Source organism: Streptopelia decaocto, assembly GCF_964273445.1.
Source record: "Streptopelia decaocto genome assembly, chromosome: Z".
Classification (NCBI taxonomy): Eukaryota; Metazoa; Chordata; class Aves; order Columbiformes; family Columbidae; genus Streptopelia; species Streptopelia decaocto.
In genome coordinates, this window is record NC_138657.1 from 62,132,513 (window position 1) to 62,148,660 (window position 16,148).

A 16,148-nucleotide genomic window follows, 5' to 3' on the forward strand; every position below is an offset into this window, starting at 1 on the left:
CAGTGCAGGGTAGTCCCCGACTGCCTTCCACTGCTACCCCCACTCCTGAAATCTTTGCCCACTAATAGAATCATTTTGGTTGGAAGAGGCACTTGAGATCAAGTCCAGCCATAACCTAACTCTGGTACTAAGCCATGTCCCTAAGAACCTCGTCTGTGTGTGTTTTAAAAATCTCCAGGGATGGTGAATCCACCACTTCCCTGGGCAGCCTGTTCCAATGCCCAGCAACCCTCTCTGTGAAGAAATGTTTCCAGATATCCAATCTAAACCTCCCCTCGCACAACTTAGGCCGTTTCCTCTGGTCCTATCACTTGCTACTTGGGAGACCAACACCCTCCATGCTACAACCTCCTTTCACGTAGTTGCAGACAGTGACAAGGTCTCCCCTCAGCCTCCTTTTCTCCAGGCTGAACAGCCCCAGTTCCCTCAGCTGCTCCTCATCAGACTTGTGCTCCAGACCCCTCACCAGCCTCATTGCCCTTCTCTGAACTCTCTCCAGCACCTCAATGTCTTTCCTGTAGTGAGGGGCCCAAAACTGAACACAGGATTCAAGGTGGGGCCCTCACTAGCACTCAGTACAGGGGGACGATCACTGCCCTGGTCCTGCTGGCCACACTATTCCTGATACAAGCCAGGATGCTGTTGGCCTTTTCAGCCACCTGGGCACACTGCTGGCTCATTGTTCATCAACACCCCCAGATCCTTTTCTGCTGGGCAGCTTTCCAGCCACTGTTCCCCGAGCCTGTAGCATTACAATACATACAAGCACTTGTAAAACACATAAATTACATAGTATTTAGTTTTCTTTAAATAAGGAAAAAAGTCAAAAAGTAACACTGCAGGGTTCAGTGTGTGAGATATCACCTAAGCATAGTCAGTCTCTGGCTGAACAGAGCAGAACATAACTGGAAGTTTCAAACAGAGTTAAAAATGTTTACTCTAAGGATACAGTGTAATTAGAGCACAAAAAAAAAAAAAATCTGTGTGCACACAAAAGTTAAAATACTTCTAATTACAGTAATTATTTTTATTGTGGGGCTCTAATCCAGTCCTCATCCTCTTCAAAATACACTCTACTTCTTGCTGATTTTGGAATTGCACAGCACACCCATTACTCATTCAGCAAATTCTGGCTGTTTAAGCAAGATGCTGTGTTTCTTTCTCACATAATCACTTTTTAAAATATTTTAGGTCATTAGTTCCCTCAGTTACCAACAAAAAATGGAATTGTGGACAGTCAGCAAGAACTGTACACTTGTCCTGTTAATTCAAATTTTAATATTTGAATAATTCCATGAGGTACCGTGTTAACCTGTGGGGAGAATATTCTGCTATTTCGTTTCAGGAGTTGAAACTTTAGAGGAACTTACCTAATGCAAGATCAGCGCTTTTGGAAAATTATACTCTAGTGTTTTCCTAAACAACGTATTACAGCCCTTGCCTTCTCCAACTGCATTGAAAACACCTGTGTAAAATGCACTTCCACTCCAACATCAGATATTTGTTATCCCACCTTTTTAAAGTGCTACTCAAGATCAGGTAGATTATTAATTTAAACAGAGGTGCAATGCCAATTCCCATGTTGTTTTTTACTAGAAATCAGAATAAATTACTTTATTCCTATGACTTATTCAATTCTCCCTTACCTTATCCCAGCAAGGTTCTTCCACAAGACCTTTTTTTTTTCCCCACCAACCCCTGCCACAGAGGTAGGTGTACAGAACCAACAGAAACTATGAAAACTGATTAACCATCTTGTCATCTTACTCCTTTCCTTCTGTCTGGTGTTTAATACAATTAAGCAATTTGAAAGGGTTCTTGGAGATGGCAGAGAAGCCTGTGTTCTTCTATATCCCGATGTTTCATCTTCAACAGACAAACAAAGCAGCACAGGCCCCTTTATTGGTCACACTCACCTTGAGTTAAGCCCCTGCAAAAGCAGAGGAAGATGATCAGATGGGTAGAACAGCTCTGCTGTGAGGACAGGCTGAGAGAATTGGGGTTGTTCAGCCTGGAGAAGGCTACAGGGAGACCTTATTGTGGCCTTTCCATACTTAGAAGAAGCCTATAAGAAGGATAGGAACAGACTTTTTAGCAGGGCCTGTTGTGACAGAACAAGGGGTGATGGTTTTAGGCTAAAGGAGGGGAGATTCAGGCTAGACATGAGGAAGAAAAGCAGCAACACAAGTGTTAAAATAACTTATTTTTATATCTGTGTGAGTACTTTATCCCCCTGCAAGTTACTTTATCCCCATACAAGTTTCAACAGAAACAGGAGGTGACTAGCTCTGAATTACTGTTTCCACACTTTCCGTGTGAAAGCTGCTGAGATGTTACGTCAAATCCAGTCATTAAAGAAAGGCTGATAAATCCAAAAGCAAGCACAAGTTTCTTCACAAGATAATACTCATTTTGTTGCATCTTCCTTTTTTTTCCAACATTAGGACTTTCCTTCTTTGTTCAACTCCAAACACAGGCAATATGCACCTTTCAGTTTTGGGAGATCTTTCATGTACAATTCTGAAGACTATCTAGCAAAGTTCTATCTGTTTTTACGCTTCTCTTTTTTGTTTCTGGTGTTTACAGCTCCATTGATAGTTGGTGCTTGTGTGGCTTTTGCATGTCCTGTGGCTTTTAGGTGTTCAAACAGTTTATTTCGGGACGGAAATGTACAGTTGCAGGTTACACAGTGGATTGGAACTTCACTCTATAATGAGGAAAAAAACCAAAATGCTTCACATTCATATGGAATATGTAATAAACACAATACACTAATTTATTGCATGCAGCTTCTCCTAGACAATGAAATGTGAATAAGCTGTTTCTTTCTATCACAGATATTGTTACTGACTCACAATTAAATATACTTTTTTTTTTTAATCACTAATATTACTTTTGAAATTTTAAAGAATACTAAGTAGAACCAAGCACACCACCAGCAGCCTTGCAAAACTAATTCAAGAAGAAGAATACTTTCGATCTCACCTGATTCAACAAGACTACAAACATAATGCTTTTGGCTCTCAGATTTAGTTGATTTGTCTTATCTGTAGTTATTACAAGATTTTGCTTTTTCTGTGAAGCATCAATATTAGGAAAGATGCAAGCAGTACTGCCTGTCACCTGCCTGATGACAACAGCTCTGTCTTCAGTTGTTTCATTTATTTAGTTTGAACTGCCTTGGATACAGAGCTTTCACAACTCGCCTAGAAATGAAATTTAGTCCTGCTCTTCTCTGTCAGGACAAGATCTGATGTTCCAGTCTCCTAGCTTCTAATAAAAAGAAACACCTATATTATTTCAAAGTAAGAAAAATACTGAAATAGAATTCGTGGACTGGAGATGATCAAACAACCAACCTTGTTTGTAGTAATATGACCACCAGTTTTTTAACAGAGTAAGTAATTTTACATACCGTTGTTGGGTGCTCTGAAGATGCCTTAGCAGACTTTTTTGCATCCTTGGCTTTTTTCCCTTTAGGCTTGGTACTGCTGATAGACAAAGAGAAACCAGGATCAGTGCACTGGAACATTCAACATAGCGTTTAGGAGCCTCTGATGATTATCAGTCATCAGTGTCTCTGCTGCTTCCTTCACACATCACAAAGCAAGTGCTTCCAGAAAAAACAAACCAACCAACCAACCTTCATTTATACAAACAACTGTTGATCTCAAGATTCAGCCAGATAATGAATCAGCTACTGGCAACTGGTGTATGTGGCAGGGATCTGCAGTCAAATGCAATCTCCAAAGCAGATCCTAACACTCCTTGTTTAGTATCACGTTTAATCAACTCCAATTTAACAGCGTAGCCCCCAGTTCGCATTGGTGAGTAAATCTAGACTTGTTTGACAGTATCAAACATCACACAGAATGACAGAGTGACTGCAATATTAGAAGTCAGTGCACCTTTTTGCTTCAGTTTTTGCTTCATTCACTTGTCCAACATCTTCTGTAGCGGTTGCATCCTCTGACACAGCACATCTTTGGCCATCACTTAGCAACTCCTCTGCTAAGCCACTGTCATTGTCCACACAGTGCACCTTCTTTTGTTCAACTGTTTCTTCATCAGCACTTTGATCAGGAGAGTCCTCATAAGTCTGTCCAAACAGAAGAAATGCAAGTTAACTACTTTAAGTTCATTAGTGATTCTGTTTACAGTGTTACACCTCATTTACCTTAAACATGAGTGGGTGGGGAGAACACAAAGCCATGGACCCTCTTAATTTTACTCATGTTTTTAGTGAGATTGTAAGAGGTAAAACCTTAGCTTTCCTGTTTTGAAAGATGAGGCCACCCATGATGAAGGGAAGAAACACCAATGGAACTATGGAAGACAAGAATGAAGGTATATAAATTTCATATTTCATTTCTACATAGAGTTCATTCTCTTCTGGCTAACATTTCCCATAATAAGATAATGGCTTTTTTAATAACTTGTTAAAAAAATGTTAACTGTTTAGACTACAGTTTTCTGTGCCAGACACCTGTATTAGGACACTCAAGCCAAAATAACTGAGCTGACTGAAGCTACAATAGACACACAGTATTTTCTGTTCCTAATATAAGAAACACTGGCAGGCTTCTCCATGTGCCAAAGACAGAGTAAACTCAATACATGCAGTTTGGAAACGATCAACCCCAGAGCACGTCTGAAGCAAAACAGCCCAGGTTCCAAAAGCAGGATGACAAATTCAGATTTCACCTAACACTACATCAATGCAACTCTATCTCCTCTAGCATCTTTTGCAGAGTTTTGGCTACCTGAAAAAACTCAGCTAATCTATCTACCTTTCAGGAAAACAAAACAAAAACCGTAGTGATTCCCAGCACTCAGTATAGCTCAGTAGAGGACAGAACTCATGTTTCCAGAAGACTCTCTCTGCACAAGATTCCAGCTCATGCTGCACAAGAGCGGCACCCGCTGTCTGGGCTGCAGAAGACCTCATGGCCAAACTGATGGGAGACAGGGTACCTATGTGCAACCTATACCGTGAGAACGAAACCTTCTGATTTCAAACTGAGGAGGCAAGAGTTGAACAGGAGCCTGATGCCCTGCATGGAAACAAGAAGGTCATGCCAATACTGACTTGGACTATGCAATATCAGCCAAAGAAAAGAAAAAAAAAAATAATCAGTGTCTTGGAAGTCTCAGGGAAGTTTCTTGAGGATGAGAGATAATGATGGTGTGGGAGAGGGCAGAGAAGGGAACACATAATAGGAGACTAGAGAGGTTAGGTTGCAGGAGGACACACGACCATCTTGGGAAGGCATGGAAAAGGCAGGACTTGGTAGAGATTGCTCACTGGGACAAGGCTAAGACTAGGGTAGTACGCAGAGCTAAGACTTGAAAAGGATCAAGCTTGAGAAAGGCAGATGGAAGTTTGCTCACTATGGTGCTCCTGCCACTCAAACCTGAAACAGCTTGCAGCTCTTGAATTTCACCCTGCTGCTGTTGGCACAGAGCTGCCATATCACACACAGACTCAGGTGCCAGAGCACAACAGATCGGTGTTACTCATGTTTACAGTTCAAGGGAAAGATGGAAGGGATGTGTCAGTAGGATGCCCATAATGTTGCTTTTTTTTCCTGTTAGATATTTACAAACCAACTCTAGCAATCAGAGCAGAAAACAACCCTGAACAATTTAGCTGCTAGTGCACTAAGGCCATTGCTGGTCCTTTGGATCAATTCCTTGCACTCTATCTGCCTGTTTCCACCTGCTTTCCTTGTGCTTCAGACTGTTGCCTTTTTAGACCCAGCACCACATTTATAAGGATCTGCACAAACAGAACAGAATTATGCCTATGAGTTTATCATAAAATTTGATCATAAGCGTAAAAAAACATTTTGCAGTCAACAAATAATTAAAATCTAAAAAAATCTAAAAACAGTCTTCAAGTTCTGTAGAATTTCAAGTTCTCCCTTATTTTTCAGAACAAATAAAATTACATTAGGAGATAACAAAACTGCGTTGTATAGTTCCCTGAATACAAATATTTGACTACATACCATAGTTTTCTGTTTCTTCCTCTGTTTCTTTGAAAGTCTGTAAAGGTAAGAATTTAAAATTACCTCTTTTCAAGAAAAGAAGAACAAAACAACAACAAAAAACCCCAAACACAAACAAACAAAAAGTTTACCACACAAGTACAGTTTCTAAAAAGGTACTATGTTATATTTTTGCTTATCATCTTAACATGGTATCACGGAGACAGCAGCCACATACAGAATATACCTCATGTCTGAACAACAGTTCTCCTAAACTACTCATTGCACTTAGTAAAACATTTATTCTACTCAGACTTAACTCAAAAGATTTTAGTGAGACAGTTGGTAACTATGCTTTGGCCATTCAAAAAATGGAGTTGTGCTGGTTTTAAGAACACTTACTTTCTCTATGCCAGCATCCAACTCACAAAAAGTATCCAAAAAGTACCAAATCAATAAACACTGGACCTGTGAAAGTTCCTCTGTTTGAAAAGTAACAATCACTACTTTTCCTTAACATGTAAACTTAAAGAAGCAGAGAAAATGAGGCATTTGTGTGATTTCAATCCAGCCACGCTAATGCATGCATTTACTGCAGCTCTCATGCTAAGAAATATTTTAAATCACACAACAATGTGCGTTCTAACACACTATAAATCACAGGAAGCTCTCACGATAAAATTAAAACCAATTTAAAGTACTTCTGCTTGGGCATGTCTTCTGTTTCTTCCTCCTCTTTGGTATGTACTCTGTTTGCATCATCCAAAGATGTAGGAAATTTCCCTTCTTCTTCTTCCAATTGCTGTCGTAATAGTGCTACCATTTCTCGATGCTTCTTTGATTTTTCATGATTTTTCATGCTGTGAAGACCAGCAGATCATTACTACAGGTAGCTCTGAGCAAACTTTGTAATATTTACATGTAAAATAGTAACAGGCACATTATCCATCACTACTAAGTATGGAAAATTCTGCCTTGACAATGTCTCTGCTGGAAAGATGACACTGACCATTATATGAAGTTAAAAAGTCTTTAAAATGCATTTTAAATGTTAAAACCCAATACCCTACCCCAAATCCCCAACCATAAGCACTTACGCTTTCTCAGTTTTTAACAATTTGTCACAAGCAGGGCAGTACAGACCATCAACAAATTCAGCTTCTTCACTCTCATCATTCAGTTTGTCTGAAGAGATCAGTGGGGATCAGAGAGACAAAGTCAGATGAGCGTTTTTTCACTAAGCAGCTCTTAAAGCCCCAGTAAATAGTCACAACACGAACATTTAATTTATTTAGTATTATTGACATGCAGACAGATCAAGAGTTGATCTCACCAAATCATATATTAGCATAAATTAACAGCTGTAGCTTGATGTCTTCTCATGTTCAATGGAGAACACCAGAGAGGAGCAGACCGCATTCTGCACACCTCAGCTGGAGGCAGGGCTTGCCCCGTGGATGTGCAGTGAGCCAATATTCAGGCTGCAGTGGCTCACTATACTTCACCCCCTCACACCCCATACCTTTCATGACTTTGGTTTCCTGTTCTTCTAATCCATCTTCGTCATCCGACCCATCTCCAAACTCCTTTTCATATTGTGCCTCCATCTCTTGCAATTCTCTTTCCAGATCCAACATAGTTATCCAGCTCTGCTCTTTATACTGGTCAGCAAGCCTTTAAGTAGAATAATACAGTAACTTCTACAATATGTTTATGAGACAGGAATTACAGAAACAGCATTATTTGAAGGTGACTTCTTGTTCTCTGCTATTTTAGGAAGAAAGCACTGAACATATTATAATGGCGTAAACAATTGTTCGTAGGACTTGGAAAACTGAATAGTTAATTTGCAATGTCAGCAGGCACATCTATGCTGCAAGTAAAGAGGTATTAATATAGGTGGATCCTGCTTGAATTTCAAGCAGGAAATGCTAAGCAGCATGGTCAATATCAAGCTGAGAGCATGGAAGTCAGGTCAAGCCTGAAAGCAGTACAGCTGCTTTCACCTGCTGCAAGATCTAAACCTACAAACAGTACAAGACCATGAAAACCACAAGCACGTTACTCTTTCATTCTGCGCTACGGAAATGTACCAGCTCAGTTTTCCAAATCTAAACATGGCCCAAATTATCACACAGTGCACCACAGTACAGCTGAATTTTGCTCAAGCTGTCTCTGAACTCAGAATTATCAAGCCACTCTCAGTAACTGAATACCTCAGCTCCACTCTCCCTTCAGGAAAAAAAAAAAAAGTATATATATATAAATAAATTCTACATAACATGTTTAATATCTATTTTAATTACTATTATATAATTTTAATCAATATGCAATTATTTTGCAAGTGTAGTCTTAAGTATTTAAGCTCCTTACTCTCATTTTCAGGCAAAAAGCTCTTCTAGCTGGAAGAATAAATTGTGTATGCACTCAGGAGATTGCCTCTTCCTTCTACATAATTTTGGAAAAAATAAAGCATAAAAAATGCATTTAGTCCAAAGAAAGGGTCCTTTCCAAAGAGTTAAAAGGAAAAGCAAAACTAAGTTCATTTTCCCCACTTTCTTTTAGCAGGTACAGTTCCAAAGCAGATGAAGCTGATCTAACCTAGGGCTGTCATAGTCCTGCTGTTGTTCATTTTCCAACATACACTGTTTTTTCTTTAAAGGTACTATGAAAATTAATAAATCTTACTTCCCAAGGTAATTAAAAACACACTGGATTCTTTGCTACCACAGCCAGTTACCTGCAGCACACATACTATTCCCTGGTTACCTTAGATCTCTACATGTCAGCACAATGCAGAGAGACTCAAGTTTTAAAAATCTCAGACTTGAGACCAAAACGAATATATGAAATTCAAGGATTTTTAAAAGAGCAAGTGAATCTACTATTGGAATCTAACCCTGTGTGCATCATCATGAATAGCTTATCCAAGTTTAAAAGAAAATATTTGTTACATGTTTACGTACTTGGCTTGTTTGAGCTTCTGCTGCCTCCGAAATTCCTCTGCTTTCCTAGTTTTTTCTACATTTTGCTCTTCTATGAGTTTTCTATGAGCCTGTACTCTTTTATCCCTTTTACGAATAAAGGCTACTAGCTGACGGACCAGCTCATTCCTCTCTTTCCTTGCTTTCTCTCTTGTCTTCTTGTTCTCTTTTTCCATAGCTCGTTTCTCCCAGCGGTTTGAGGCTTGTCGTGTGTCATATGTTTCTTTCCAAGCAAAGTTTTTCTGAGTACAAAAACTCTGCCAATATGCATAGAAAGGGTGGACTACCTGTAAGAAAAACAAAAACTAAGTCACTTGTTTAGAGAGAAGACAAAAACCATACCAAATAAATCAGGACTTCTGTAGCAGTTTTGTGTCTTCTACGCAGGCTGCAGTTTTTCTCGAGACTATAAAGAAATCACATGAAAGTTTAAAGAAACTTCTAATATTTTCCTTAAAATTTCAAACCACATGAAATCAATGACCTTGTCTAAACTACTCCAAACTGCAACTTTTTAAAAATATCCCCTTACAGGACTAGATTGCACTCATGCTAGTGCTCAGCTACTTAGTTTTGCTGCACTTTCCCTGTAAACTGAAAAGCACAATCAGAATCAGCTATGCTGTCTGCAAGCAGGCATACAGGCACGTATTGCCTAAGAACCCCCACACCAAGTCACACCAAAGGTCAGACATACATTGCCACAGCAGCCAATGATCAGCATAAAGAAAGTAATAAAATAAACAAGCATACATAATGCTTTTTCTTCTCAGTATATTCTCTCCACTTCCAGAGCAAAAGAGAAATTAATAACCCTTGATGGATTTATATTTCATGAACTTGGTATTTCTTTTATTTAACCATATAAATTGTTGGCATATACAATATCATTGAGCCATGACTTGTACAGTTTAACAAGGGGCTACATCAAGATGCACTTACTCCTGTTTTGTTAGCAAATTATATGGCTGAAGGGTAAAATTATGCCCTCTTGCTCTTATATTAAGAAGAAACAAACTTTCCTTACTCTCCTTCCTTTTACTATTCACAAGTAAATGCTGGATTAATAAAATGGCATAATAATTATTTTTATTTTCTATTCCTCTCCAAGTAATTATTAACCTTCTGCACTTTTTATATCCAGGAAATAAGATATGCCTAAACTCCTTTTTTACACTACTTGACCCATTAAACTGCCTTTTTACTTCTTGATCCCGTATGCATACTCTTCATATTTTGGAATACCTCACAGAAGTATTTAACATTTTAATATCTCTTCTCCTCCTTCTGCCATTGGTATTGACATGGTCTACCAACTATCAGTGCCTCAGCACTAATTTCTAACAGCCTATCCACATGCAAAGGTTCACGGCTGTGGCCCCTCGCAGCTAAGCCACCACACAGTTACTCTCTGCTATCACAAAAACCCAGCTTTATAATAACCAATAAATATTAATATTTAATCCAACACTTCAAGTGAGATTAGACTCCCTGTCTCAGACTTCTGCTTCAGTAGGGGATATAATCTGTGCAACAGGATGCTGGTCATTGGCTGATGACAGGGATCACCCTCCCCCTTCACCAGTTGTACAAACCAAGACTTTCCTCCTCTTCCACCACAACCTGAAATACAGGTGCATCTCTGACGTTCACCAGTACACTGTACAGCAGCTCTTGCTGAACCCCCCGATGGATTTTGTTTTGCCTGCTACTTATACCCAGAGCTGAGTGCTTTTGTTTCTGCATCTGATTGACAGACAAGTCTTCTCTTCCCATGGAGTCTTGCAAAGTCACAGACTTCAGAATACCTGCCTGGCATCGATCGAGCCAGCTCTCAGCATTCTCATGAATTAACTCAGTAGACTGACCCAGAGAGCACTCAAGTCACAGATTGCAAAGCCTCTGTAGAGCTTTTTTAGCTCCCTTCTAAAACTCTTTTTCCATGATGCTCCCACTGAGCAGAGCAGTGGGTGCTGCAATGCTGGAACCTTCTGACAGTGTAAGCTTTTGTCTGAATATAAGATAACAGCTTCCACAAGAGCATGAACAAGGGAAATAAGCATGCTGGTGCTATTTTGGGTCTATAATCATATCTATCCTACGGTCTCAAAACAGGCGTTTTCCAAACAATGTTTCACGATAACTCCATTAAAAGATGGATTTTAGCAGTTTCAGAGGCACTAAATATGCTCTGCCTGGGAAAGACTTTAATTTTTTTAAGCCATCCTGTAATTTTATCTGACATTCAAACACCCGTGCTGACAGTTCTCAGTTTGACTTATAACATTGTTTCCAACTCCAGCCAAATTTTGTACCATTGAAGTTACTCAGTTTTAAGGTACATATCAATCTAAATTGCATAATTAATTAGCCATCGAGTACAATACCACTAAAAGTGCTAGTGAGAAGTACCAGCCTAGGAACAGCATTTGAGTACACCGATACTGTGCAGTTACTCACGGGTAAGTGCTACTACTTTACTATTTGTCGTGGTTTTGTTAAAAAACAAGTTTCTCTTTCAGTGAATTTGCCTGTCAGCTAAAGCTTTCATATTAGCTGCATTTTCCTGGAGAACCAGATACATGTTTTGGTAAACAGCAATGGAATGCTAACTAATTGATAACGAATGGATACAGCTCTCGCGAAAGGGGCAACAAGAAATAGGTGACCAGGAAACCGACCAATGAAGTAGAATATCCCATTCACATGAATACTTCATATAAAAGTGGGAGATCACGAGGATCTCATCCCTTTTGTTTATGGTCAACATTAGGAGAGGACCTTGCTAGTTGTCCCTGCGAACAGAGGCCTAGTGAGAGATTGAATCCAGCTCCAGTTGGCTGCAGAGTCCAGTCCCGGACTTTGGTTGCCGGCTCTGCAGTTGCTGAGACTTTCAAGATTGGTTTTGTATATTTTGTGTTATTTTCTCTATTCTTATTAGTAGCATTAGTAAAACATTTTTAATTTTTCCAACTCTCTTCTCTCTTTCTTTCCCTCCTGATTGCCTGTCCTGAGTGGGAAGGGGGAGAGGGAGGGACAAAAGGGGGAAGCAAGGGGAGAGGAGGTTAATGATACATCTGCCAGGGTTTTATTGTCACCCTGCAATCAAAACCCTCGACACTATTTCATTTCAACACAGGAATCGCTGGCAAACCAGACAACAAGAATTCAGGTGTCCTCCACACATTTACTTTTCTTGCTTCCCAAAGGAAAGCATGCAGTATTATTTTGGAAATTAAATCTTACTCCAGATTAATTGTAGATGACAAGAGTATCATAGTGGGAGCTCACATTGCAGGACAATCACTACATCTCCCATTTTCTACAGGCTGTGTTATGCAATAAGTGTTATTCAGTTTTCCTAAATGAGGTGAGACCCTACATGTAAGTTTAATTGGCAAAATTGCTGGTTAGCCCTGTGAAGCGTTTGTCTGACAACTTACACTAAAAGCCTGGCTAATAATACAGTTCGACAGGAAATACCAATTTTAATTCACCTAAATATTATGAATCAGAAGACAAGCACTTCCTTTACAGTAATGGTCTGCAGCACTAAACGAGACAGCAGATAAATGGTTTTGTATTCACCCCAGAGATCAGCTGAAGCTTTTCCTTTGATTTCAGTGTGGGACAAAATAATGAATTCACTGTTACTTTCAGTTGAGATCTACACTTTCTCTTACCGTATCATAGTCGCTTTGAGAATACCCAAACATAGGGAATTCTTCAGTATTTTCCTCAGTCATATATTCCATCTCCTCTTTTGCAATCTTTTCAAAAACTTGTCGATAGACTGTAAAGAAACCCTGAAATTAAAAAAAAAAAAAAAAAATCTGATTAATTTTGCATGGCTCAATAATAGATGCACAAATGCTTGGCTACATTAGTGTATTTTAGAGAAATATTTGAGTTCTGCAACAGCAACCCAAAATTAGGGTAAATGCCTTCTAAGCTCTTGCTCTAGATAGCAAGACCATTATGTTTAACAAAGTTCCCATTCTCTCCCATTCCTTTTATTTCCATCTCTTTCATATAGTCTCTGTCTCTCTCACACATCAAGCTCTTACATTCAAGTCTAAACCAAAAAGTTTTCAGCATGCTGGAGATATCAATACGTTTCTGGTTACACAGGACCAAGTTTTGAGTAAGTTCCAACTACAGAATTGATTATTAAGTCCCCTATCTCTTCACTTTTTAAAATTCGCTGATACTAACCCACTTCTACTATAGTAACCCGAAGACAGATAAGGATTTTCTCTGGCAGAGGCCTTTCTAATCACCTGGAGCTTTTTAATTTATGATGAATGTCTTAAAATCTAAAAGAGAATCCAATTATAGGAAGCATACTTCCCTCAAGCACTGTTATGATATTGTTTTTCTACAGCCTCAAGCATTCCAGCTTGCTAGATATGTCTGAATAAAGAGATTTTATTAACTGTTAGATTAGTTCCTTCTCCCTAAGGTTTCCCATAGCAGAGGCTCAAGCAGGGATTCCAGAAATTCTTCATTAAATAAATAATTTATGTGCAAGGTACGGTGCAGGGCAGCTCGAGCTGGTGCCTCCTAGAAAGGGACCCCCAGTGGAAAAAACTTAAGACAATTATACCCCCACAATCCACATCCCCAGGCCCCCTGTGCACCACTCCAGACCAACTGCAAAATCAGAGTCTGGGGTCTCCTTTCTTTTTGTGTTCTGTTAATTGCAGTTCTGTTCCTTTACTGATCTCCAGGGATGCAGCTCCCTTTATCTTCTACCTTGAAGATCCTCAGGACTTTTTTCACTTCACATAGCAGAAAGTTTCAAAGGTTCACAGCTTTCAGATGTTCAGCTAAGGAAACTTACTTACACAAAGCAAATTCTATAGCAGAAGTTGCTAAACAAGTTCTACAAAAAGCAGTATATCAAATAACTCAATAAGCTAAGGCAGTCTATTCTCTAAAACAAAGCATTGGAATGCTTTACTGTATAACACATGTAAGTAATATATATGCATTCTGTAGTTGTATGGCATAGTTGGAAATCATGACTACATAACTGTTGGACAATAAGCAGGAATTAAAGCTTGCCTAAACATCCAGCATAAGTTTTTTCCTAGAAAGATTTGTGTAAGCATTATTACTATCTCCACTCAACAATTCCACACATAGCTTTTCAAAACGAAGCAAATGCTGGCACTTTCCATGAAATTTAAATTGATTCATTAAAGATGAATTAATGCATTACCTTTTCATCATCTCCGTATCCAGAGTAACAGCTAACAGTGAAGTAGCACAGCAAATCTAAGCTATCTTCTTGATAGTCTCCATCAAGTCCTCCTTTTAGCAGAGCCTCCCTGTGATTATCATACCTAGCAAAAATCCACAGTATCAGGGATGTATAGGCATAGAACATTCCCCAGTGCTGGTGATCTAACACAGTACATGTACCACCTCAACATCTAGCTTAGCCCAGTGTCTGGAATTTGTGTCTCACACCCAAAGTCTTCAGAGAAAAAAAAAAAAAAGACAAGCTCAGTAAATGTTCTTCTTCTGATCTTTAGTTTACTTACTACTACTTTATCTGCAGTAGCTACACCGCCAATTTATTAACAAGAAGGTAGCAAACACATCTGAGCATAATACATCCATAAACTTTCAGAAATGAGTAGGACACTATTTAAATCATCTAATACTTACACACACAGAAAAACAAAACAGAAGAAAAACACACACAAAAACAAACAAACAAAACCACAAAACACAAGCATCAGCATATAAACATTGAAAAATGGTGCCTTCCCTCTGAGGACAAACTTAGTACAAGCAGTTTTGGCTGCATAATCTGTTAAATGCTTCAGCCAATTTAAAACAAGTTACAAACAACATTTAAAGTAGCAATCTCTTAACAAGAGATGTGTGTGTGTGTATTTCAAATCAGGACTGTCACAGAAACAGGACACTGTGTGTTATCAAGGCTTGCCACCTGCAGCCACCAATTTCATACTGAACACCTGCATGCAATTAGTGCAGTGCTCTTCCCTCCTAAAGCAGGGAGGGCTGTGGCCACAGGTCACCTACACCAACGTGCAAGCTGCCTCCTGCTCCGGGAGGAATAAAGCGGGGCCAGCACTGGCGTGTCCCCAGAGCAGCCCTGGGCCGCCAAAGCTCAGTGCGGGGTGGGTGCCCGGCTGTGTCCCCCCGGGACGCTGCCCCCGCTCCCCCAGCCCTTTCGCAGCCCCAGGCACAGCGGCTGCTCCTGCCCCAGCGCCCCCGCTGACTCGCAGCGAGGCCCGGCGAGAAGCGAACGCAACTCCTGGCCGAGACAGAATTTTAAAAGCCTCTTCCAGGCCGCTAACGCACAAACACGGCTCACCAGGCTCTTTCCTGGGGGTCACTGAGAACATCATACGCCGCCTGGATTAACTTGAACTGTTCTGCCGCTTCCTCCGCGTTCTCGAGGTTTTTATCTGTAAGACAATTTAATGGCAGTGCAAACGACTGGAGGCAGCACGGCGGCGCTCGCCGCTTCAGAAACCCGAGACGCACACACGGCGCCGCCAGCGCTACCGAGGCCGCGAGCACCGACCCGCTGCCGGGGCTGCCCCAGCCCGCTCCCCCGCCCCGCCTGGCCCGGGCAGCCCGGCGGGGCACCCAGTGCCGCCGCCTGCGCGGACAAGCGGCTTCTCCCGCCGCAGCCGGGGCCCCACGGGGCCCACCGAGGCCGACCGGGCCCTCTCCTCGGGCCTGCGGCCGGGCCGGGCCCGCGGCGGGCGTCCGTCCTGGCCGTACCCGGGTGCCAGCGCAACGCCAGCCGGCGGTACGCCCGCTTCAGGTCCTCCTCGGCGGCGTCGCGCTTCACGCCCAGCACCTCGTAGTGACACCTCATGGCGGCGGGTCCGGCGGCTCCGCGTGGGGAAAAGCGCCGGCCGGCAGCTCGGCCGAGGCGGAGGCGGGGCCATCAGGAGCCCGGGCCACGCCGGCCCCCGCGGGGAGGAGCTACGCGGCGGGAGGAGGGCCGGGCCGGGCCGGGGCCGCCGCGGGCCGGGGGGCGGTTCGGGGCGCGTTCCGCTTTGACTCGCCTGGAGCCTCCGGTCGCCTCCCCGCGCTGTCACCGGCTGGCTGCTGGTCGGGGGAGAAACACCCTCGAGTTGTGGCCCGCTGTCCCCGCCCGTACCGCCGGGCTGTGGCCTTACAG

General features: G+C 41.5%; 1 protein-coding gene across 2 annotated transcripts; it reads right to left on the minus strand.

Annotated features, from left to right (window-relative positions):
- Window positions 1-952: 952 nt before the first annotated feature.
- DNAJC21 (DnaJ heat shock protein family (Hsp40) member C21) lies at window positions 953-15,910 on the minus strand. Of its 2 annotated transcripts, none has more exons than XM_082075800.1 (12): window positions 15,743-15,910; window positions 15,327-15,420; window positions 14,199-14,322; window positions 12,658-12,780; window positions 8,957-9,261; window positions 7,513-7,664; window positions 7,088-7,175; window positions 6,692-6,850; window positions 6,012-6,048; window positions 3,909-4,099; window positions 3,416-3,488; window positions 953-2,707 (listed from the first exon to the last, which is right to left on the minus strand). In XM_082075800.1, exons 1-12 carry the CDS (start codon window positions 15,837-15,839, stop codon window positions 2,543-2,545), a joined length of 1,608 nt encoding a protein of 535 aa, XP_081931926.1. In that variant the 5' UTR covers window positions 15,840-15,910; the 3' UTR covers window positions 953-2,542. The 2 variants fall into 2 exon arrangements, with proteins under 2 accessions (XP_081931926.1, XP_081931925.1); XM_082075799.1 differs by having other exon boundaries at window positions 956-2,707; window positions 3,416-3,491.
- Window positions 15,911-16,148: the final 238 nt, after the last annotated feature.